The 25,380-nt window shown below is 39.2% G+C and overlaps 1 protein-coding gene across 1 annotated transcript in view; it reads left to right on the top strand.

The window, feature by feature from the left end:
- Nucleotides 1-25,380, top strand: part of ANGPT1 (angiopoietin 1) — a 172,880-nt gene that overhangs the window by 142,372 nt on the left and 5,128 nt on the right. Inside the window, exon 8 of the mRNA XM_064442236.1 lies at nt 17,458-17,588. Within this exon, the coding sequence (XP_064298306.1) occupies nt 17,458-17,588 (131 nt within the window). The remainder of the gene's footprint in view (nt 1-17,457; nt 17,589-25,380) is intronic.

Raw genomic sequence — 25,380 nt, forward strand, 5'->3', positions numbered from 1 at the left:
CAGGGTAGACTTGACCACTAAGTGTTTACAAGGTTATGATGAATTTATATAACATTAGTAGCAATAGCTGCAGATAAAAAAAAATCATGTTCACGATTTTCACCATTAGTCAAAAATTCAAACTTTAACTCTCCACAATGCAGAAGCAAAGAAGAATGGGACCTGGAGGTCCCCTCTGTACAATTTCTAACAGAGAGATGTGCACAGTCTCTGCCCACATAGCTGTTGACTCTCTGCCCACGCTCTGAGCTAAACAGAAGGTTGGTAGACCTGTCAATGTGGCATTGAGCCCAAGCTAATATGTCCTGGCCTTGAGTAGGTTCAGTGTCGTGCTTATTGCGACAGTACAGCTTCCAGCCAGGATGGAGTGTGGGCAGAATGAGCTCATGTCTGCTCAGAGACCTGACAGAGCAAGCTTTCATCTGCCTGCAAAAAAACATGCAGAAATTCTTCGTGACCCTTATTTAATCTAATATGTTCGCGGTTAAGGTCTCTGAAGTCTGTTGCAAATTGCCCAATTAACCAACTCCAGGGTATTTTTTCCCCCCTTTTATAATGAACAGCTCTACTGGCAAGTGTTTCTAGACCCTGATTCTGAGAACACTTTCTGCATTGATTCACTATATTTTAAGGATAATACCCACAAAGTGGTGTGATATTTTCTGTAAGTTCTCTTCCTTCATGAGTCAAAAAGTCAAGTGTACCTGTGAGGCTTTGGGAAAGGGGTCATCCTAGATATTTCCAGTCATTTGTTGCATCAATCTTTAAGAGTTTGTTGTTTTGTTGTTGAGTTTTGGGGGTTTTCCCTATCAAATTGGAACACACTTGATTTTGCTGCATCTCTCTCTAAAGTAATGGTGAAGTGAAATTATTCATTATTTGGTTCACAGCAGCAATGCAGAGATGAGTTACAGCACAAAGCAGGGTATACACCGTGTCTGAAGAGCTACCAATTTACATAAACCTACAAACAGATAACAACTTTGAACATCAGAGCTCAGAAGTATTGTGGTATCTGATGCAGAATACTTTTTATTGTTTGGCTGGTCTGCAAAGTTTAAATAAATCTTCTTTATTATCATGGAGGAAGGAGGTACTCAATAACAATGGAAGCATAATCAGAAAAAGACAAATGAGTGCCTGGTGCCATACAGCATCTAGTCTCCAGCCTTCTGTTTCATCAGATGCTAGAGGCTGATGGGTTTTCAATTTTAAATCAGTGGTGGAAGAGCTCACCACACTTGACCCAAGTACATGCGTACTCTTTGTGTTCTGTTTTCTTTTATTTAGCATTATAATTCAGTTGCACTGAAGTAAAACCTGTTTGTACCAATCTCAGTGCCATTTGAACCAAAGAAGTCATTATTGTGAATCACAGCTCTTACAAGGTCATGACCTGGGTTTTTAGGGGGAAAAAAGCATGTAAGACATACTGATCCCTGTCAGCCCGGTCAGTGTGGCACCAGCAAGGAACTTGGATCAGAAATGGGTGACAGTCAGTGAACCTTTCACTCATATATGACTGTTTATCAGCCACAAATGACGCCAAGGGAGTTGAAATATGTTTTAACAGTCTGTTTATATTTTTCTACAGAGGTCTTAGTGCCACATAACTCATTTTGGCATTTTTTAAACTTAATTTTGCATTAAGAAAACCAAGCAAACAGTGAAGCCAATATTTATTTTTCAAATAACTATAAACATTTCACAGAAACTCTCTGAGCATCAGTCACTTTTAAAATCTGTTACCTTTTCCTAGATACTTGTCCTTATAATGAAAGCCTAACCTTTGTATGACAAAAGAGATAAAGGCCAGAGGGTGAGCATAGCATGTTGTACAATACAGCCGCTAATGAGTAAAGGTCAGGCGTGTTGTGTATTGTTTTAGGCTGGTGGTAGGACATGCTTGAGTATATAAGTGTTTTCATTCTACATCCTTTTTTCAATATCATAAACCTTTAATCAAAAAACTAATTGGCATATTGCTGGTGTGAATGACACTATATGAATAAGAGAAGCCTTTTCTTTCTCTTCCCTGCCATTTTTTTCTTCTCTTTCCTCTCCTCTTATGCCCTCATTCAGCAATACAGTTAGGCATTTTTCTATTTTTTTAAAAGCAGATACTAAGTACTTTGCTGAGGCAGGGCCACCAGACCTTTCACTGAAGGACAAGTCACTCCTGTTTCATTTTTATTGCACATTCTTTAAGATGACATAAAAATGTAAGAAAAACCCAAACAACAAAATATCTATATATGATGGTCAGAAAGAGATCATGATAATTATGTTGTCGTTGATACTACCTTATATTGTTTCCATATTTGGAAATTATTGCGTTTCTTGATATGTCCACAAAGTGATTCTTCAACATCCCTTACTGTTTACTGATGTCATGAGTCTGAGTACACAGCCATCAGATTAAGCCCATTAATCTAATTAGTAGTAATTCATAAATTGTGAACTGGCTTATTCATCAGGACTGAACAGGTTCCAACATAGGTAAGTGAATGGAAACCCATATTAACATTTTGCTTTGAAAATAATATCCCCCCAAAAGATCCCTGCTTTTTCCTCTGCGATTCACCCAGCAGGAAGCACACATGTCTTGACACGACTCCCATCATAAATCTTGAAAATCTCATGCAGAACCCAAAATATTTATTTTAATGTGTTATTCATTAAGTTATTTCTCTAAATCGTAGTCTGTTGGCAGCTGCAAACTCATTTCATTCCAGCCACATTATAGCAATGCTATAGTATGATTTGAGAGGGTCATTAGGCCATTAACACTGGAAAAATTTCAAAAATAGAATCTGCAAATGCCGAAAAGAGCACAATTATAAAAGAAGATTGCACTGCTAGCACAGAATAAAGTACTGGGGGGTTGGACAAGATGATCTCCAGAGGTCACTTCTAACCCCTACCATTCTGTGATTCTATGATATAAACAATCAAAAAAAATTGATGAAAAATTAATTGCAGACTATTTCCACTTCTGTCAATAATGATTAGTTTCCTTAGATTCAAGCTCTTCACAAGGAGGAAAAAATAACCATAGATATTCTTAAGATACCATACACAGTTTCAGTTAACTATTGTGCCAGTGGAAACATGGAGAAAAAGTTATTCAATCTAGATGTTATGTCCAATTCAGTATTTAAATAATTTCTTAATGGTGATTACAGGTTACACCTCATTCAACATTCAATTTGAGAAAAACAAAGAAAGTTCAGTACTCATATTTCAATTCGGGAATTCTGTGAGCTAGTGTGCCTCTCATTGTTTTTTAGCCAACAGCCTTAGCCACTATACACAACTTCAAGCAATATAAGCCTGAGTGAAGCAGGCATGATTCTTGAACAGAATGACAGCATTTTACTTTCACTGTGTAAAAGTGTAAATGTTTCCATAAAGGAAAACACAAAAGCTGTCTCCTTACAGGAGGTACTGCAGCCTTAGTGGCATTCTTGGAACAGGTTATTTCAAGGACATTACACCATTTTGTTTTATGCAAAATCTTTGGAATCTAAAGACATCATCTTAGTGCTGGTCCTTGGTTTTGCTAATATTTTTCTGGTCCTCTCTTACCTGATTCTTATCACTTGCTCTCTTAGCAAACTGAATAGTTTGTGGTACTATATAGTACTCCTGATCTGGTTTCCTGCTGGGCAGGCCTAAGAGTTGGTTATCTCACTGCCTGATTTGTGACCCAAGATGTTATCATGACCATGGAACTTTAGAGAAACAGTGTAATTTAAGGGAGGAGGCAATATACATTAAAATATCACATCAATTTCAGCTTAGAAAGGTAGTCTGAATCCTTGGGACACTGCCTTGTTTCAGGTAGATTGCAGTTTTTTGCTAAACTGTACAAATATTTGAATGAACCTCCACAATTAAGAAAACAGTGAGGGTCCAGTGTCCAGGTAGAATAAAAAGCTATCTCCACTTAGAAAGCATCTTTTATTGTTTGTTAATTTTATAAAATAAAATAAATTATGTATGTAATCTATGGAACCTCAAGAATTAGGCATGTATGAAACTAATCATGTTCAGTGACAGTGACTTTTTAATGAGAAAAAGCTTACATATGAATAAAGCTCTGAATTTTCTTGTAATAAGCATAGTAGTTTTTCCAATGAATCTGAAAATAGTGAGAATATGTAATTACTGATTCCACAGATAATGTGGGTTTTTTTCTGAAAATTTTAGGGGTTTAGGACTTTTAAATTTTATTTTGTAAAAGGATTTTTATGAATCAATAACAAGAATCCTTAAATAGGTTTTACTAATATCATAGCTTAAGGCAAATACTGGGGAAAGAAGAAAATGCAAATAGCTATATTTTCTTTTGCATCTGTAATTGGAAAAGATATGACACTTTTAAACAGCATCTTCACAGATTTCTTCCTCTGATTTCAAACAGAACATGCAACGTAGCAAAGTTTTAATTAGCATAGTTCAATAGTAGAGATGGAGTTGTGGTACTTAACCTCGTAGCAAAACTATGGCTAATTTCAGCCATAATTCCAGCACACTCTTTGCAAAGAAAAAAAAATGAACAAAGACCAACAAAAAACCAAATCAAATCCCTAACACCCCCCCACCAAACCACATTTATTATATACTGTTTATACACATTAATTTCCAAACACCAACATATCTCAGTAAGATTTATACAGATTTTTAACACAGATCTGTCTATCATATTTGTTACTTTTACATTACTTATGATTAATTACTTTCAATTAAGTAAAATGTATTATAAATATTTTACTGTGGCCTGTAAATTATATTTTTCAATGACACTGCAGGGTAACAAGAAGCTAGTATCTCTACAGTAGTCATCAGAGTAAAAGTTAGCTCTAACAGCATGCTGATACGTTAAGTTTTCCTTTTCTATTTTACCTGAAACGGTTAATTAGGATAATGTACAACCTATACGAATGACAGTGGGTAATTAACGTCACCCTCAGCACAACAAAAGCATACATTTATGAAATCCACTATTACAATATATCCGCATGGATTTCAACAGACTATATTTATGAGACTTTTGGAACTTCAAGAATATTTTGGAAAAATTATTAAGTTTAAATTTTACTGGAGTTGTGTGGTTCTTTTTAACTGGATTTTCAAACAAGATTAATCAATTTACAGATAGATAAAAAAATTTTCAAACCAATGTTCACTGAACTTTTCCATTAGCTTTAATGGCTGTAAAACAGATTCTTAAATAAAAATGCACAAACATCACAAGGTTTAGCAATTTAGTAGAGGTAAGCAGCAGAATGTCTGATTACTTATATAAACCTTAGAAACTTTTCAAATATTAGTTTCTCTGGAGCGTCCCTGTATTTCTGTGCTGAAAAATCCCCTGAGAATTAATTTTGGCATTTCTACTCTTGGCTTCAGCCAAACCCAGAAAGTGTACTGGAGTAGGGAGAAAAATATTTGTATTTTTTAAGTTACATATTAAATTAACCAATTTTCTCTAACCTTGGCTTTGCCTGTGTTGTGGGCAAATGTTCAAATAAGTTCTAATTTTGTATTTTATTTTTTCAGAAGTTCATCCATCTTCAATGTTATCAAAAAAATATGCGTTATCATCTTAGTATATGTTCAATGTTTATATGTCTGTCTAAAACATAGATCATCTCTAGTTATTTCAAGTTTGAAATTAATACAGTCCCTATACTTTTGAAATTAACATATTATGTATTATACAGCCATGAATCAGGATAAAAATTTTTTTTTCTGTAGCAACAGGAAATCTTACCATTTATATGGCTGTGGGAGTGACAACTTTTTTTTCTGTAGCAAGATTTTAACTTTTCATTAATAAAAAAAAGTAATAAATCCATTAACGTAAAAGTTTCATTTCAGATTTCCATGAGAAAAAAAAATTAGTGGGTGATGTTGTTTTAATAAGTAGTGTGATGAAAAAATGTTTTCACAGATAATGGTAGTATCATATTAATGTATCTCTTCTGTGCTGTGTTTGGTGAGAGATTAGAGTAGAGGGAATTATTTCTGTTCAACACATCATTGTGATAGTAGCCTCTAAATATGTTCCCATCCCTGTTAACAGTAAATACCAGTGTTGCCGTATGTTTCCTCTCCATCACCACTATGTTACTGACATCAGCTGCAAACCTAGCAGCAAACACTGACACAGTGACTGTGTCTGTTGCTTCTGTAGTGTGTATTTCAAGCAGTAGAAGCACATGTTTGCTTGTTCACTGTCCAGAATAAACATGTTTTTGAACATTTTTTGTAAGCTGTGACAAAGCACCATTTGTATGCATACAGCAGTATGACAGACCATTTGCCTTATGGTAGGAAAAATTCCTCTGACAGTAAATCTGGATGTCTTTTAATTACCCTTGCTCAGAATACCTGTTCCTGATAAGTACAGCTCATTAGTCAATTATTAAAGAAATTTAATATAGGAAAATCAATTTTGATGTATTATTTTTATAAATTCATATTCAGTACAACATCAAGGCTCACTGGACTATTGTATAGTTTGCTGTAACATGTGGCTGTGTTTCTTATTCATGGCTAAGTAGGTTTGCTTGTTCACTGTCCAGAATAAACATATTTTTCTCTTTTGACCTGTCAGGTGTGCATGACTCAAACACAAGCTAAGATTAGCATGACCTCTTCAGAAAGGAAAAAAGCTTTTCTGTTAACAGTGTGCAGTCTCAGGGAAGGATCACACTACTGTGTAGTGTTTGTTGTCTCATGGACAGGCTGTACTGAAACAATTCTACAGGAAAAAAATATGATTTCCATGTATGGTTGTATTTCATATTACCATGGTATCTTTAAAATTACCATGGTATCTTTAAAATTGGAAGATACGTGTTCTTACTCTCGATATATTGAATTCATATTTTGTTGGCTGGCACATTTCACTTGTTTCAACAGAAAAATGGGCAAGGAGTTGCAATAATGTCACAGAATCACACAGGATCACAGAATCCCAGGTTGGAAGGCACCTCAGGGATCATCTAGTCCAACCTTTCTAGGAAGAGCACGTCTAAACATGATGGCCCAGCACCCTGTCCAGCCAAATCTTAAAAGCGTCCAATGTGGCTGTGTCAACCACTTCCCCGGGGAGATTATTCCAATGGTTGACTGTCCCCACTGTGAAAAATTTTCCTCTAATGTTCAATCAGAATCTCTCCAAGAGCAACTTGTGTCCATCCCCCTTGTCCTCTCCATGGGACTCCGTGTAAAAAGGGAGTCTCCATCTTTGTAGCTACCCCTTAAGTACTGGTACACGGTGATGAGATCCCCTCTGAGCCTCCTTTTCTCAAGGCTGAACAAACAAAGCTCTCCCAGCCTATCCTCATATGGTAGCTTCCCAGTCCTGTGATCATCTTGGTGGCCCTTCTCTGGACCCCTTCCAGCCTGTCCACATCCTCTTTGTATAGCGGGGACCAGAACTGTACACAGTACTCCAGGTGAGGCCTGACAAGCGCTGAGTAGAGTGGGATAATGACTTCTTTCTCTCTGCTGGTGATGCCCTATTTGATGCAACCCAGCATCCTGTTGGCCTTCTTGGCTGCAGCAGCACACTGATCGCTCGTATTGAGCTTTCTGTCTACCAGGACCCCCAGGTCCCTTTCCACAGAGCTGCTCTCCAGCCAGGTGGATCCCAGTCTGTGCTGCACCCCTGGATTATTTTTTGCCAGGTGCAAGACCTTACACTTGTCCTTGTTGAACTTCATATGTCAAACTTTTACAGCAGTGATCCCTTGCTACAGAGCAGCAGAGAAATACGGAGGTCATGTTGCCTTACACTTCTTAAGGAATTGTGGAAGGAAATTGTATTCATGAACTGGCAGCAAGAATGTTAAGAGCCAAATTAAAAATCTGTTCAATTTGTCAGAGCTACTTACTGCATTATTCAGGTTTTCGACACTTTGCAGACCCGTTATGCCTACTCTTTGCAGAGGTAAAAACTCTACTGGGAATACTATTAAGTTAAATGAAGGGTCCATGCATTTGCCATGTACACTGTTTATCAACTTTGGACTAAAGTTAGGAGTGGGAAAAATTTAGTATTGTTAGGTATTTACAGTTAATATTGCTGGTTTTCTCCAGTCAGAGAGCTGCTGTGACATTCTCTTTCTTCTTCTCTTTGGTACTTTTACATCAGTCCTTCAAGGCTGGGCAGTGATAAAGGTGGTGAATTGTTCTTGCAACTCAGATACATAGGTTAACAACAGCTCAGAATTTTGTGAGAGTAGTGGTGACTAAAGATGTTTATATCATCCTCCACCCTATCTAGTTTCTTCAATTTCTCCAAAGTATTTTCCTTTCTTTAAGAGTGGCTTTTAATTTACTTATAATGATCACTTACCTCATCTGGTGTTAAGTTCTTGTTAGTTAAGTGATCTTGATTTATGATGAAATATTGGGGTTTGGTTTACTTTTGTTTCTTTTTATAATGAGAGCATGCACTGCTCTAATAAAATCTAATTTTTTTTCCCTGAAATAGTATGTTATGTTTAAGAAGAAGCTTTATTTCCTAACATAGAAAAAGGATGCAGATGGGTGCCCAGGCAATCTAGCTTTAATCTGAAGGACAAAAGCACTATGATGCCTTGTGCTTTGCAGCCCAGAATTGTTCAAACTCACGGGGAGCTCCCTGGTCACCACAGATGGCTCATGCTCTATCTCCAACAAGGAGATGGTCTTTCAACTGAATTTAGAAATTAGCACACACAAGGGATGTTTCCCTTCATTCAATAGTGGGAGTATTAAATGATAGAAAAGTTGAATACCAGGGTTAAGATTCCCAGATAGTTACCACATTATATTTAGTTCCATGTTTAACATGATTTTGGCAGACATTTTAGCTTCAGCTTCAGGGACAGCAATTTTTCTCTAGAGTGATTAGTTAGATTTTGTCTCCCGTTCACAACACATTATCTATCATTAAATATTTGTGTTGTGGTTTAGCTGGCAACTCAGCCCCACACAGCCACTTGCTCACTCCCCCACTGGTGGGATGGGGGAGAGAATCAGAAGGGTAATGCTCAAGGGTTGAGATAAGAACAGTTTAATAATTAAAATAAAACAACAACAACAAAAATGCAATGGAAAGGAAAACAATGAGAGTCATGAAACCTGGGGAGGGTCTATGGGGGAATGAACCACCAAAACAAACTGCATGTGATGCAGCCGCTCACCACCCGCTGACATGACGCCACCAGTCCCTGAACCACTCTGTCCCCTTCCACAGTATGTAGGATTTCTGACTGGGCAGGGCCAGCTGGATTGGCAGATCCCCTCGTGTTGACTAATCAGGTGGCTTTTGCTAAATGTGTATCCCAGTGTTTGAATGTCCCACCTCCCATTGCTCTCAGAGTAGTTTTTAACAGTCCATTATACCATTCAGTTTTCCCAGAGGCTGGTGTGTGATGGGGGATGTGATACACCCACTCAATGCCATGCTCTTTGGCCCGGCTGTCTATGAGGTTGTTTCAGAAATGAGTCTTGTTGTCTGACTCAATTCTCTCCGGGGTGCCATGTGCCACAGGACTTGTTTTTTGAGACCCAGGATAGCGTTCCAGACAGTGGCGTGGGGACAGGATATGTTTCCAGCCAGCCAGTTGTTGTTTCTACCATTGTAATCACATGGTGCTTGCCTTGACAGGTTTGTGGGAGTGTGATATAGTCAATTTGCCAGGCCTCCCCATATTTATATTTCAGCTGTCTCCCCCATACCACAGAGGCTTTACCCGCTTCACTTGCTTGATTACAGTGCACATTTCACATTCGTGGATAGCCTGCGCAATAGCGACCATGGTCAAGTCCACCCCTTGATCACGAGTCCACCTGTATGTTGCATCTCTCCCTTGATGGCCTGAGGTGTCATGGACCCACCGAGCTAGAAATAGTTCACCCTTTTGTTGCCAGTCCAGATCCACATCAGCCACTTCAGTCTCAGTAGCCTGATACACCTGCTAGTTCTTTCAGTGTTCTTCAGTGGCCCAACTCTTGGGGACATGAGCATCCGCATGACGTACCTTTACAACCAGTTTCTCTACCCGGGCAGCAATATCTTGCCACAATGTGGCAGCCCAGATGGGTTTGCCTCTGCGCTGCCAGTTGCTCTGCTTCCACTGCTGCAGCCAGCCCCACAGGGCATTTGCCACCATCCAGGAGTCAGTATAGAGATAGAGCACTGGCCACTTCTCCCATTCAGCAATGTCTAAGGCCAGCTGGATGGCCTTCACCTCTGCAAACTGGCTCGATTCACCTTCTCCTTCAGCAGTTTCTGTTACTTGTCATGTAGGACTCCATACAGCAGCCTTCCATCTCCGGTGCTTTCCCACAAGGTGACAGGACCCATCAGTGAACAGGGCATACTGCTTCTCATTTTCTGGCAGTTTGTTATACAGTGGGGCTTCTTCAGCACGTGTCACCTCCTCCTCTGCTGATAATCCAAAATCTTTGCCTTCTGGCCAGTCTGTAATCACTTCCAAGATTCCCGGGTGACTGGGGTTTCCTACTCGAGCCCGCTGGGTGATCAGTGCAACCCATTTACTCCACGTAGCATCAGTTGCATGGTGTGTAGAGGGGACGTTTCCTTTGAACATCCAGCCCAGCACTGGCAGTTGGGGTGCCAGGAGCAGCTGTGCCTCAGTACCAACCACTTCTGAAGCAGCTCGGACCCCTTCATATGCTGCCAATATCTCTTTCTCAGCTGGAGTATAGCGGGCTTCGGACCCTCTGTATCCACAACTCCAAAACCCTAGGGGTCAACCTCGGGTCTCCCCTGGCGCTTTCTGCCAGAGGCTCCAGGTAGGGCCATTCTCCCCGGCTGTGGTGTAGAGTACATTTTTTATATATATTTATTTATATATATATATATTATATTTATATATATATATATTTATATATATTATATCTTGTCCTACCCGGACTGGCCCAAGGCCTACTGCATGAACTATCTCCTGTTTAATCTGTTCAAAGGCTTGTCGTTGCTCAGGGCCCCATTTGAAATTATTCTTCTTCCAGGTCACTTGATAGAGAGGGCTTACGATCAGACTGTAATTTGGAATATGCACTCTCCAAAAATCCATAACGCCCAAAAATGCTTGTGTTTCATTTTTGCTAGTTGGTGAAGACATGGCTGCTATTTTGTTGATCACATCTGTTGGGGTCTGACGACGTCCATCTTCCCATTTTATTCCTAAAAGTTGGATATCTTGTGCGGATTCCTTCACCTTACTTTGTTTTATGGCAAAACCAGCTTTCAGAAGGATTTGGACTATTTTCTCTCCTTTCTCAAAAACTTCTTCCGCTGTGTTGCCCCACACAATGATGTCATCAATGTATTGAAGATGTTCTGGAGCCTCTCCCTGTTCCAGTACAGTCTGAATCAGTCCATGGCAAATGGTAGGACTGTGTTTCCACCCCTGGGGCAGTCGATTCCAGGTGTACTGGACGCCCCTTCATGTGGGCAAACTGTGGCCTGCACTCTGCTGCCAGAGGGATTGAGAAGAAGGCATTAGCGATATCAGTTGTGGCATACCACTTGGCTGCCTTTGACTCCAGTTTGTATTGAAGTTTTAGCATGTCTGGCACAGCAGCACTCAACGGTGGAGTGACTTCATTCAGCCCACGATAGTCTACTGTTAGCCTCCACTCTCCATTAGACTTCCGCACTGGCCATATGGGACTGTTAAAGGGTGAGTGGGTCTTACTGATGACTCCTTGGCTCCTCAGCTGGTGAATGAGCTCATGGATGGGGATCAGAGAGTCTCTGTTGGTGCGATATTGCCGCCGGTGCACTGTTGTGGTGGCGATCGGCACGTCTTGTTCTTTGACGCTCAGCAACCCCACAATAGAAGGGTGCTTTGAGAGACCAGGCAAGGTAGACAGCTGTTTAATTTCCTCTGTCTCCAAGGCAGCTACACCAAAAGCCTACCTGTACCCTTTTGGGTCCTTGAAATACCCTCTCCTGAGGTAGTCTATGCCAAGGATGCACGGAGCCTCTGGGCCAGTCACAATGGGGTGCTTTTGCCACTCATTCCCGGTGAGGCTCACTTCGGCCTCCAATACAGTTAGCTCTTGGGATCCCCCTGTCACTCCAGCAATGCTGATGGGTTCTGCCCCTATATAGTTTGATGGCATTAAGGTGCACTGTGCACCAGTGTCCACTAAAGCTTTATACTCTTGTGGGTCAGATGTGCCAGGCCATCAGATCCACATGGTCCAGTAAGCCTGGTTATCCCTTTCCTCCACCTGGCACACTGAGGTAGTTGAGATGGCACTCGATGTCTCTTAATGATGGTTGTTAATGTTGAGTAAGATAGCATAAATTTTATTTACAAAGTATGCATTACTCACCAACAAAGCTGGATATGTCTTCTTCGCTATTTCATTGAGGCACTGTTTAAATGAAGGACTGAGTAATCTCTAATCGGTCTAACAGAAAAAAAATTTAGAGGAAGAAGTAGCTGACATTAAATTCTGGGAGTCCTACAGACATCTCACTAGTTCTAGTAAAAATATATAAATAAATAGAAATTCTAAGGTCAGGTGCTCTGTATGGAAACACAGAAGCAGAAACCATTTCCTGCATTTTAAATAATATTTAGCACATAACATGTTCACGTGGATTTATGACTGCATTTATTTCTTAGAGTTTTTCATATCTCATACTGTATGCCGCAATCTTCATAACTGCATGTTGCAGAAACATACAAATGTTTTCGTAATTTATTTGGAATTATCCCAGGTTCATCTGTTAAACTCATCAAACTTGGTGTGAACACAGCTGAGCTGTATATATTTGAAAGAAGAATTCCAGGTGATCTAATCACTTTAAAAGGAAAAATTTTATGTGTAAATTTGAAATGGCTTTTCAGGCTGCCCTGCAGTTGCTTATGTAATATTTTTAGAACTATTCTTTCCACACAATATACCTTGCTTTGGTTTAAAGGGACAGCAGATAGTGAAGTTGTGTCACAGAGTAGGAATAGTGAAAAGCAAAACATGCTTAAGAGAATTCTTCCTCACCATCACTGTGTATATATCCCAATCTGCCATTGCTATATTGCATGGGAAAAGTCCGGAGGGAATTTCTAATATTTGTGCTAGATAAGAGGTAACAGTGGCAATTTTTTGTTAAAATGTGCTGTTTCTTCTTAAGTACATCAGCTAGGAAAGCTGCTAGACTCTAAATGAATGCTCTCACCTGCTATGTTCCTCACAGTGATTTTAGAATTTCATAAAAATGTCATCAGATGTCCTCAAAACTTAATATACACATGCAGTATTTCTCTTACTCTTCCTTACTCATTATTTACTTGTTAATGCTTATTTGTTGCTATTTTAATTCCACTGTATACAGATAAAGTAGACTTATTCTTCTTGCTTATTTGAGCTTGAATTTGCTTTTCCCACCTGATTTGTAAATCTGAGCAGTGTTTCCTCTGCTTTCCTTGATCGTCAGAATTTTCGTGCTGTGAACAAGTGGAAAGACTGGAGGTGTAGTCCTGAAACTGGTCCTTGACTTTTGACTGGAATGAGTTGTTTCTTATTTTTAACTTCCTTTCCTTTGTCTCCTTCAAGAGCAACTAAGAGGAACTCTACCCTGAATCACCATCTTTTGTAAGGGAGGGAAATGATGTCCTAGTAGATATTGAGAGTTTATTTTGAAGGTTCCATCCTACAAATCTGAATCTGAGAATACAAAAAAATTAACCAAGTCTAAGTGGTGGTATATCTACTGCTGCCTGGGAGCTAGCAGGCTCATCAGTTGTCTTAGTGCTATGCAGACTTGCTATCTCAAGCCGGGCTAGTCTTGACCCATATGGCTTGAACTGAAGCTCAGAAGAACTGACTGCTTCAGGACCGATTTTGGTTTTTGATTGACATCCAGTTTTGGCCTAAAGTACCGCCAACTTTGTAGCATCATTTTTTCCTAACTGTTGGGTGATGCCAATTCAGGGAGAAAGGCGCAAAGCAAGAAAATTACTGTTTCACCTTATGGTTCATCTGTACACTGCTGCAATATGATAAGCCTACTAGAGTTTGGAGCTAAGCTAAGCTTTATCCTTTTAAGTCACTGGAGATCTACTAGACAAATGGTATTGAGGGAAAGTCAAACATAACTAGCAAGATCTAAATCTGTGCTGAGTGGAATGTTTATAAAATATCAGGGCAAGAATATGAGCTTGTAAATAATCCTAATGCCCTACCCCTTTGGGGGAAACATTGTGCACCAAGTATTATTAATTTCTTTATTGTTTCCTTACATTACAAGAATTTTTTTATTGGACTAAGTGGGTTTTATAATGTTGATTGTTAATAAAATGACCTGGCTAGAATTGTCTTTCTGATTTAAGTAAACAGCGTTTGCTTTCTATACTGAATTTATGAGACTTCTGTGAGCTTTGGTGTTACTGATATAGTGAGGATGTATGGCCATTTAAAATCAGATTGTAGATATCATGTGACAAAGTAATTTTTCTGTCAACACAACCTCAGGCAAGTTTATTTTGTTCTGCAAAAAATTAGCCACAGCTTGCAAAACAAGGCAAAAGTCCAATGAATGAAGATGGGATCAATTCCAGCCTTTCGTTTGTATGGAACAAAGAAATGAACATGAGCAAAGACAGATCTTAGAGTAATCTTGTCTAAAACAAGCATCCTTTGACAGAGCAACATAGTAATTATGGGCTAATTGCCACTGTGATTGGACAATAGCATAATGCAATGACCTTTTTGTATTCCTGTTCCTAGGTTGTTCCTTGTTAAATTTCTAAGAATCTTCATGAACTTTTATTGAAACTCACACTTTGTCATATCCATTTTTGTGCTATCCAAAGGTATTTGACTGTCTATGGTAATTATATTTATTCCAGGAAATTTTATCTGTGTATATGTGTGTACTTCTCTCCATATAAAATTTACTCTAAGGATTAAGTCCAAACGTATTTAATCATCAGGCTTAGATCAGGTGACATGCAACACTAAAATCAAACGAAGGCAGGCAGTGTAACTACTTTGGAAGGATAGCCCTGACAGTTCTTTTTCCTTAATAATTTTTTATTTTTTTAGTGTTCATGCTTAACATCTATTGTCTCAATTTTTAAAGATGGAGAAAGAACATACAGGTAGAATTTCACTCAGAATTAGGTGAAGTTTAAGTCTGTCTGAAAGTGTGAATCCCAGACTCTCTAGAGCCCCAAGTGCTGATTCTGTGCCTTCACATCTTTAGAGGGCTTAGTAACCTCACTGGGATATCCAGGAGACACTTCTCTGTAATGAGTTTCCACGACAAGTTTAATCAGATTGGCTTTGTTTGGATCTAATATCCACCCAGATATTGCATGCACAGATGCAAGCAGGCAACAACAACAACAACAACAACAAAACCAAAACCAACCAACCAAAACCAACAAAAAAACCCCTGCAGCCATGCACTTGATTAAGGAAAGCTGCCATGTGGTGCCTATGCAACCCTTCTCCTCCCTCTCATAAACAGAGCTTCAACCCCAAACTTCTGTGGGAGAATTGGGTTTTATTTAAATCTCAGTCTGGGGGTCAGACTCCTCCTTATCCCAGAAAAATACCAATAGCTTAACTACTACTGTGTAGGTTAGAATGGGTTAGGGATGTTTTCTACTCCTGTTAACACTGTAAACACTTTGCAGTGAAGTATCTATCTTCCATCTAAACAAATGGAGGAATGACACTCTGGTAAAGGCATTTTTTTTATTACTATTCATCCAAAGTCATTGGATCAAAATACAACAATCTAAGAGGCAGTGACAACAATCAGTGACTCACAAATGCTCTCCTTGTTCACTGTGTTTGTAGGAGAAGTTGGGAAGGCATTTTTTAGGATAGCACTCCCAGTTGTAAATCCCAGAGAGAAAGAGGCATCTCTCCTGCTTTACACACTTAGTCCTGCTTCTGCTCCCGTGGCTCCTTATGCATTATACATTCAATGTTTTAAAGATATACTTGCCTCTCTTCAGTAACCTTAGAAGAAACAGCACTGATGTTTCTCACCTTCTTTTCAGAGAAGTCTATGCCGCTAGATACAAAATCATATTCTTTGTTAGCCCTGTGGCTCATGTATTCTTGCCTGTAGAGCTTCAGTGAGACAGGTGAGGGGTGCTCCTTCCCCTTTCTCTTGCTCCAGTGGCTAGGGTTTGCGACTGGAATGTAAGGACTATGGCATCATATTTCTCCAGTAGACACCGAGATCCTGTTACCTCCTTCCTGTATGTGAAGCTATTATGGCATCTTCCTCTTCCAGCTATGTTTTATGAAAAAAACCAAGAACATACTGGTCAGACGTCTGATGTAGCTAGCTATGTACAGGAAGTAGTTTTTGCTGTGAGCATCGTCTCCCAGTGATGTCTGTCTCAGAGAGATGCTTATTGTGTACAACGTCCTCCCCTCCCCTCCCCTCCCCTCCCCTCCCCTCCCCTCCCCTCCCCTCCTCTCCTCTCCTCTCCTCTCCTCTCCTCTCCTCTCCTCTCCTCTCCTCTCCTCTCCTCTCCTCTCCTCTCCTCTCCTCTCCTCTCCTCTCCTCTCCTCTCCTCTCCTCTCCTCTCCTCTCCTCTCCTCTCCTCTCCTCTCCTCTCCTCTCCTCTCCTCTCCTCTCCTCCATTTTCTTGTGCATGTCCCTTCAATTGTGAACTCAGGTCAGATGTTCCCAGGTGCCCAATGTTTCCTTGCTGGGACAGAGGTACTCCGTTAATCATCCCTGCAGCTGGCAAGCTTGGCTTTGGGCATTACAGGATGGAGTACCACAAATGCTCTGTTACTTGCTGGAGCTGGGCTCAGGCTCCTAGTTCATGGTTGTGGTTTCAACTAGTTGAAAAGACTTCTTAAGAGAAGGGGTATTTAGTATTGCAAATCATGAAGACTTTTGTGGCCTGAACTCTAAGTTATTCTCCATTCGTCACTCAGAGACAGATTTGGCAGAACTGGGTTGCTGGCCTATGCGTAACTGGTGGAATTAAAAATTCTGAAACTGCTGAAATCCTCTTTTGAGCCCAGGGATTAATAATGTGGCTGCTGTTAACTGGGAGTGCTGATTCTGTGCCACAGTAAAGAGACCAGCTACTCAAATACTCAATTATTCTGTCAATGTATTCCAGATCCCTGGGCACTTCTTCTCATTCTCTTTTCTGTCTCTTACTCCCTTCACTTTGCTGCATTTTCTGGTGCAGATTCCTTTTGCTCAGTTCTGCTCTGGGGCGGGGACAATATGTTACTACAGATACACTGAAAGAAACATTAATATACCCATTTTACACCTGAAACAACTAAGAGAATGAGCCAAAACATGAGACATATTTTAGTTTTCAGAATGCACTTCATACAAGGCAAACCTGATGTGGTAAGAGATATGGATCTTTTATTTTTCTTTTTGGTGACATTGATTTTTTTCTCTTGCTGTTTCAGGCTTTATTTAAAAGGTCACAGTGGAACAGCTGGAAAACAGAGTAGCCTGATCTTACATGGTGCTGAATTCAGTACAAAAGATGCTGACAATGACAACTGCATGTGTAAATGTGCTCTCATGTTGACTGGAGGTGAGTACAACGGTTCTGAAAATACATGTGACATTGACAAGAATCTACTCTATTTTCCTGAAACCAACATGGATGAAGCTGCATTCCTGGATGTCTAAGTACTGTGCAAAATTTCTTTTTATTATTATTATTCCTACTCTTTTCTGAATGTATATTGTGGTAGTGCCAATACCTCAATATTGCTATCAGCAGGGAAAGGATTATTCAGAGATGCAGTCAGTATACTTCTGCAGTGAAGCTGTTGCAACAACATCAAGGAGGAAAGCATAAGTTAGCATTATTGTTGAGGCAAGAAAGGCAAAGTAAGTGAGAAGAAGCTAAGAGACGAAGAAGGGGAAAAAGAACTTTGTGAGAAGTGGGCAATCAGCCAGAAAAAGAAGAGACAAAATGCAGAGAAATAGATAGTAGATGGTGAAGTGTAAAAACAATCAGAATCTGGACTTGCAATATATTATCTATTTCACTTAGGGGTATGATTCTGTTATTGAAATAATTATAATGATTCAGCTTTCTGTCTTATACAAGCATAATACATATATACGTATATACATACATAGTTAATATAATGGCTAATTCACTCACTTGTGAAAGTCTAGACCTGCAACCCCTGTTCAAACAGTAGCACTCAGCTGTTCTGGAAGATTTAAACCAGTATCCTTAGTGAGCTGAGTTGCGCTGCAGAAGGAAAGAAAGAAGAGTCGAGGTGGGAGAGAGCACAGAGGGGTTATACCGGTACAGTTTAAAACACCAGGTCAACGTGACTGCCAGCAAGTATAGTGCATATGACTGATATTTGTTCCTTTCGATGCAGAGGAGAAATATCTGAAATTATGTCCCCATAAATACATCTAAAGCTCTGCACAAGTGTGAGAGCTTTCTCTGGCGTATGATACTTATTCCTAGTCTCTATATGGGCAAGCTCATTTTTATCTCTAGGGCACCACATTAAAGCAGAAAGCTTAAACTGGGATTCTTTGGTTCTTTGACTGTATGACCAAGAAAGGCCCTTATCTTCACATCTGATCCTCTTCAGACACTCTCCCTCAGTGATTTCTAACTTCGCTGGAAAAAATCCTATAACATATAAAATATTTAGGATCAGACTGTTAAACTGATATTATTTGTGGTTACTGGCACTCTGACTGAATTCAGCTCAGGCCACATTCAGGCATATATGAACCTCTAAAGCTATCATCTGCTAACAGAAGATGGGTTCCCATGACTGGGAATTTATATCAAATGCACAGCCTAGCTCCTCGTTCTCTTTTGCCTAGTGGAAATGACCCCATTGGGAAAATCTTTAAGGAGCTGATTTTTCAAGATTTCCTAACTTCCTCTAGTCGTACCTTATTAAAAGTCAGCGTGGGAAACTTTTTCCAATAGACAGGTGATCAGACACTAGTTTTCCATTTCTATAAAAAGAGAAGCGAACGAGTAGTTCTAAAGACAGATAATGGATAAGTAGTCAATAGTTTATTTTAATTAAAACTCTTGACCTTTCCCTTTAGAGACGATGCTAAATTGAAGTGTCTTACTTCCAGGACAGGCCAGAGTCTAGTGAGAAGCTCCTAAATGTGAGTTGTGTCTGTGCTGAAGTGTGGACTCATTCCTGTATCCGACCTGCCTGGAAATACCTCTGCTCCCAGACAGATAATTCTGGGAGCTGAGGGTTTTGTTTATTTTCCTGCCCTGACTTCTATGGCAGGTCAATGCCCTGCTAAGGTCAGCCTGTTGTTGAACAACCATTCCACAAGGTTCACATATATTTTGCTGCAGCAGTCCTGCAAATCAACAGGAAAACCACATATTGGGATATACTGGTAGCAAATGAAAGGAATAAGGAGGAAGGGGGAGAATTACCAAAGGCTGAGGAAACCACAAATAGAACAAATCACTGCAGAGTAAACGAGATGCAGCGAGCCTTTGGAGATAGATATGTCTAGTCTTTTGGACTAGACTCTTGAGTACTAGTCTTTTGGAGATAGGCTGTACAGCACTGAGTGATTTGTATTTCTTCAAGAAAAGAAAGACTTTAATCAAGCTAGTGTTCTCCTCAAACACTCTGCTATGCTGCTTGAAATTACTTTCTAATTCCTTGAGAAATATCAGAAATCGAATTAAATACCAAAACATTTGTTTAGTGAGTAGATTTCAGTTTTGTACCAAATGTATGTAATTAAGAAAAGCAGCAATGATAACAGTTTTTGGAAAACCTCTTTTTTTTCCCCAGAAGTATCAGACTCTCTGTTAGTTTTGGCAACATCACAGAGAGCTCTTTAATGATGAATGATATGGAATCTACAGGCAGGTTTCTAGCTATCTTGACAGTTCGGGTGAGCCTGTTATCTCTATGAGGTGAACTGAATATATTTATGTCAGGAATAAAGGCTGAGATAAGCTGAAGCTCAAGCCTGTGATATGCTTATAGTCCAGGCTAAAAATAAAATGCAAGGAAAACACACATTTCTCTCTGTGATCTTACTAGTTGTCAGTTTTATTTGGTCTATATCAAAACTATTATTCTCTCTCCTCCTTTCTATCCTCCCTCTTCCTCGGAATAAGAAATTAAATACTAGGAGAATAATACAGTAGCATCAATGGAGTTTTGTGTGTTTGTGTTTGTTGTCTTTTCAAGAGCCATGCTATGCTACTTGCCTCTATCTTAACATTGATTTTAGGGGATGCCTTCAAAAGTACTTGCATGAGCTGAATTATTAGCCCCTGTGAAGGGGCTTAGCTCAGGTAGTTAAATGTTTAGCTGCAATTTTGCGTCTTGGAAAATTTAAACTAAGCATGCTTGGTTTACCTTAAAGGGTGACAAAGCATATTTATACAAATAATTTCTTCACTTAAACATTTGTCAAAACAGTAAAAAGTTTTCATATCATGAAAATACCTGTTAAGAACTGGTACAATATCTCTGGCCAGTAAACTGAACAAAAGGTTATATCCCCATATCATTTCAAGCATTGTTCTGAAGAGTACCCCCGTGAGCTACATACACAGCTTTTTGCAAGCAACAGCTCTTAAAATGTAACAAAGTGTCACCAGAATGAAGCACTGAGTAGATGTCCAAGGCGCTTCGGATAGATTTCCAGTAGAAGAGCACTTGACATCTCTGGATCAGATTCATGGGCACAAGGCCAAGTTAGAGCATCCCGCCAGGATAGCACCTGTCAGCTGAGCCCCAGGAATGGTTTATGCAATTGTTTCAATCACTGGAAAGTGACTTTTGGTAACTTGGCTTAGAGAGAGAGAGTCTTAAGGTGATTTGCTTTGTCTTGCGTTGGCTGCAGCCTGAGATGTTCACACAGGCATTTACTTTGCTTCAGGTGATAAGCGAGAACATTGCTAAACTTCTGATCCCTGAAATAGTTTGACAAAGTGACAGGGAGACTTTCTACATGTCTTGCTAGTATTGAAACAGCATAGAATTGTTGAAATAACTTTTTTTACTTTACTGGAAGCAGAGGTCCATCCACCTGCAGTGTCCTGTCTCTGACAGCAGCCAGCAGCAGATGCCTCAGTACGGGCATAAGAACAATGCAAATAAATTATACTTCCCCTGAGTGTTCCCAGTATCTTTTGCATCTCAGGGGCTTCCTCGGTCAGGGAGAATTCCCTTGTCTTCAGTGGTCCTCAATGGATTTGTCATCTATTAAGTGAGAGACTGCTCAATGGCAATCCCAAACAGTGGTGCACTCATTGCCTGTTCTTTCACTGCCTTTTCTCCAAGTGGTGAATTTTATGAATCTCTGGCAAGAATGCTACAGAGAATTCTTGTCATGGCTGGGAGGGTTGTTCTTGGCTGAATATAGAAATCTGCCCATGCATTACTCCATTAGAAAAAGTCACAGTTTCTCTTATACTTTGTTTGAAACAAAAACTTTGAAAGTAGCAACCTTATCACACTTAAAAATATCTGGCTTGAACCCCTGGATATATGTCTACTTAGATAGGAAAGGATCAGTTTTTAGGTTTTATGCATATTGTTACTTTCCTAAAGAAGTAACGTATAAAACACCATTCCTGAAGTATCATTTATATTGCCTAACATTTGATAAAAAAATATTACCACCATGCAGATAAGAGTCCAAGAATTGTGAGCATACTTTTACTGCAGCTGTCTGCAGTGGGGGTTCAAGTTTATTTGTATAACTGAAGTTTCAAACAACTTATCAATGTATTATCTATTTTCTTGGGGTTTTTTGTTTGGACTATATACTTTATGACCTAACGATTTTTACTGCAAACAGAGATGGTAGTGCTGTTTGTACTGTACAATTTGCTAGAGGTGAGCTAACCTCAAAAGACTGAACTACCATCAGTTCAAATATGCAATTAGTGACTTCACAATCACAACAACTTGAAGAAACTGCCTGTGTTTCCGAATAAAAACTCCCTTAACTTTCTAATGAAAGCCTCCTCTTTACCATTTCATTAGTCACTTTAAAATCTTGCATCTATTATTATTTCTCATAATGATTCTCATGCACGATTCAAATATCCCATGGAAATCATTGCCAGAAGTTATCTCTGAGGTTAAAACCTTACTGCTATTCAGAGAAGACTTGATACTTATTTGGGAAAGCCATTACCTTGTAGTTAAAAATAAACAAGATTCTTCGTGGCAGGAAAATCCTGTGAACTCCAGTGAATAAGCCAACATCTAGCTACTGGGAGTCTTTCCTTGGGTCAGACTGTCTCACAGCTCTGGAGCTGCTTTGTTTTGTGTTTTCTGCAATGGCAGTGCTGCAGGTATCTCCTTCAGAAACCTCTGTTTCACATTCCCCCACTTCCTCATAGCTACCAAGAAACTCACTGCTTCCATTCCACTTTCCCCCAATACAAAAGATGTCTGAAAAAACATTTGCATCCGTTCAAAAATGTGGATTTTTGTGTTGAGACATATGGTAGGAAGTCTTGTGATAATCTCAGTTCCTATGGGAAATAAAGAGCTTTTAGAGGATTTCAGGGGAGGATGGAGAGAAATAACCATACAGAGGAAAAGAAACCACTTAAAAAAAGAAAGACAGAGAGAAAGTAAACCCAACTTTTTAATGTAGTATTAGGAAACATCTTTAAAGAAATCGTACAGTCTCACTAACAAGAATAGTATAGTAGAGAAAAAAAGATGATCATTAAAACATATTTTGAAAGAAGTATTTAGAAGAAATCTATGATAAAAGATTTGAGTAGGTCCTCACAAATGGTTTGTAAAATTTTATGTTTCTTCAACTCATTCCATTTTTACCATAGATTTTGTAGGGCATCACTGAAAACCTTCTCCCCAGAAAGGCCATTTACGAATCTTTTTAGGCATTTAAGGTGAAATGGTAACCAGCACAGCTTGCCATGTCTTCATCCCAATACCATAACAGAATCCAGCTGCATCTGTGTTCCAGGTTTGAAAAATGAGGATTAGATTTTCTCTGTTTAACTTTTTCTAAAGTTTCTACAAGATTATACTCTGGTTACAGTAAAAGATCAGCTGTACAGCTTTCTCTCTCTTTGGTTATTGCCCCCTTAGGTATAACATTGTAATCAAAGGGAGGTCAATTGTAAAAAAAAAAAAGTTTGCTACAATTTATCTGGCAATAATTTTCCCCTCAAGATTTCATTATGAAGTGTTACTTCTGAAAAAAGCCCACTAAGTACTATCCAAAACCTAAGAAATTACATTACAAGAGTAGAAACGTAAATTTCATGGATCTGAATTCAAAGGACAGAATAAGCACTGGATCTGAAGGCTAATCACAGTCAATATCATATCAGTAGTAGTAAGGCATAGTTTAAAATACCTTCATACAATGCATTCATTATAGGTAGATAAAAGGCTAATCACAGAATATGATTAAATTGGAGGATTCACTAGGGCAGTACACATTGTCTAGAAGGAGCTTCTCGTAGTTTAATTCCGTTTCAGGATGTCAGAGTGAGAAATGCAAAAATCTACAATTCTGCATTTCAATCCACAGTGATACCTGCAGAATTCAGTAGCCACTCGTTAGGTGATCAGTTTGCCACTATCAGTGGCACTCTAAAACTGTTTGCAGGGGGTCCTCAGAAGACTGCAATGCTGTGATGTGCAGGCTGAAATAACTTTTTAAAATAAAGTGGCATTTAACCACGGAAGGCAAAAGCCACCACCTGATCTTTACGATCTTATTCGCCTTTATACAAGAAGGCAAGTGTTCAGTACAAACATACTACATGGAAAGATGCATAAGACCCATGTTAAAGATTTACAAAACCTATGGGTCTCACTATGTATAAAACCCAGCAGGTCTTTCTTACAAATAGAGCTCCTAACCGTTGAGGTTAATATATTTTTGTCACTGGGAATATTAGCTCTTTGCAGTCTGGGGATTCATTCCGCCTTCCTCAGTCTGAACTAAGCATCTTTCTGTTACGTTACATAGACACCCTGTAAGGCGTTGCAGAGAAGACTCTACTCCCATCAAGATATACATGAAAACTCCCACTACTTTCAGTGGAGTCAGCATGTCACTTAGTTTATCTTTGTCAGTTTGTGTTCTGTAATCTCAATATTGCCAAGTTTCACATTATTTGGAAATTCCTTAAAACTCTAACTCCCGTGGCAATCTAAAATTCATCTTAACAAGAAAAGATCTTGGGGATGTAGACAAAAGAGTTGACTGACTAATTTAATCTTAAAGCAACAATTTAAAATAGATCTGAAGTTTCACACTGTATTTCACCGACTTCACTGAAGAATTCTAAAGGTGAGATGACTTTTTTGCATATAGTTTGCAACCAAAACGATGCTTCTAGCAAGTTTGAATTTTTTGCATACAAATGGTAGCGAAACCTCTGTCATTGTTAATAACATTCACAAGTACTTTATAAATATTTCTGGTTTATTTTCAGTGCTATACTAACAGACCACTCACAAAGGTGGAGGTATGGCTCTACATGCATTTTCTTTGGCAGAAAACTCCGGTTGAAAAGTTCTTGAGCTGTTACAGTTTTTTATCCTCACTTCTCAGTTTACTACCCCTTCAGTTATGCCAACACAACTGTTCTGTAAACCAGATTGCTCGTTTGCTCTCAGAAGGCAAAGTTCTGGGTTTTTTTTTTCTAAATCTGTGTCACTTCACTTTTCAGAACAGTCTTACAATGCAGCTGCTGGAGCAGTGAACTAGAAGCACAAGCATCTGGGCAAGACATTTCTTGCCCTGTCTTTCCAGTAGAATAAAATATATACAATTGCACACAGAGTTCAAAGGGTTAATGAGTAGGAAGCCACATCTTGCTGGGAAAGAGCAGGCAAGGTAGAGGGGCTGAAAAGGCCGTTAGTAACTCTCAAAGACTAACTTTCATATCAACCAATAACATTTTAAATATCTGTGTAGTTAATAGTAGTCATGTAACCAGTAATTTTCTGCTACATGTAGACATGTAAATAAAGTGCCTACAAAGCCCTTTTTAAAAACAAAACAAAACAAAACCCAAACAAACAAACAAAAAACCGCCCCAATTGAATGGACTTCCATCAGTTTTCTAAGTGCCAGGTGTGAACTTGCTCAGAGGCTTTGCAGGGAAGTGAACAAATGTCAGATGGATCTGAGTGAGGACAAGCCTGACACTGCTGACCCAAAAGCATTTGGCAAATTTCAAGATCAAGATTAAGAGGGTCAAGGTTTACTATAGGTTTTCCCATTCAAAATAATAAGATTAAGGATTAAAGGTCACTGTTCTGGACCAAACTGTACATGCAATAAATACACCTTGACTGAAAGTGACCATACTGTCACCTAAATGCAGGCAC

This window comes from Phalacrocorax carbo, chromosome 2 (genome assembly GCF_963921805.1).
Source record: "Phalacrocorax carbo chromosome 2, bPhaCar2.1, whole genome shotgun sequence".
Classification (NCBI taxonomy): Eukaryota; Metazoa; Chordata; class Aves; order Suliformes; family Phalacrocoracidae; genus Phalacrocorax; species Phalacrocorax carbo.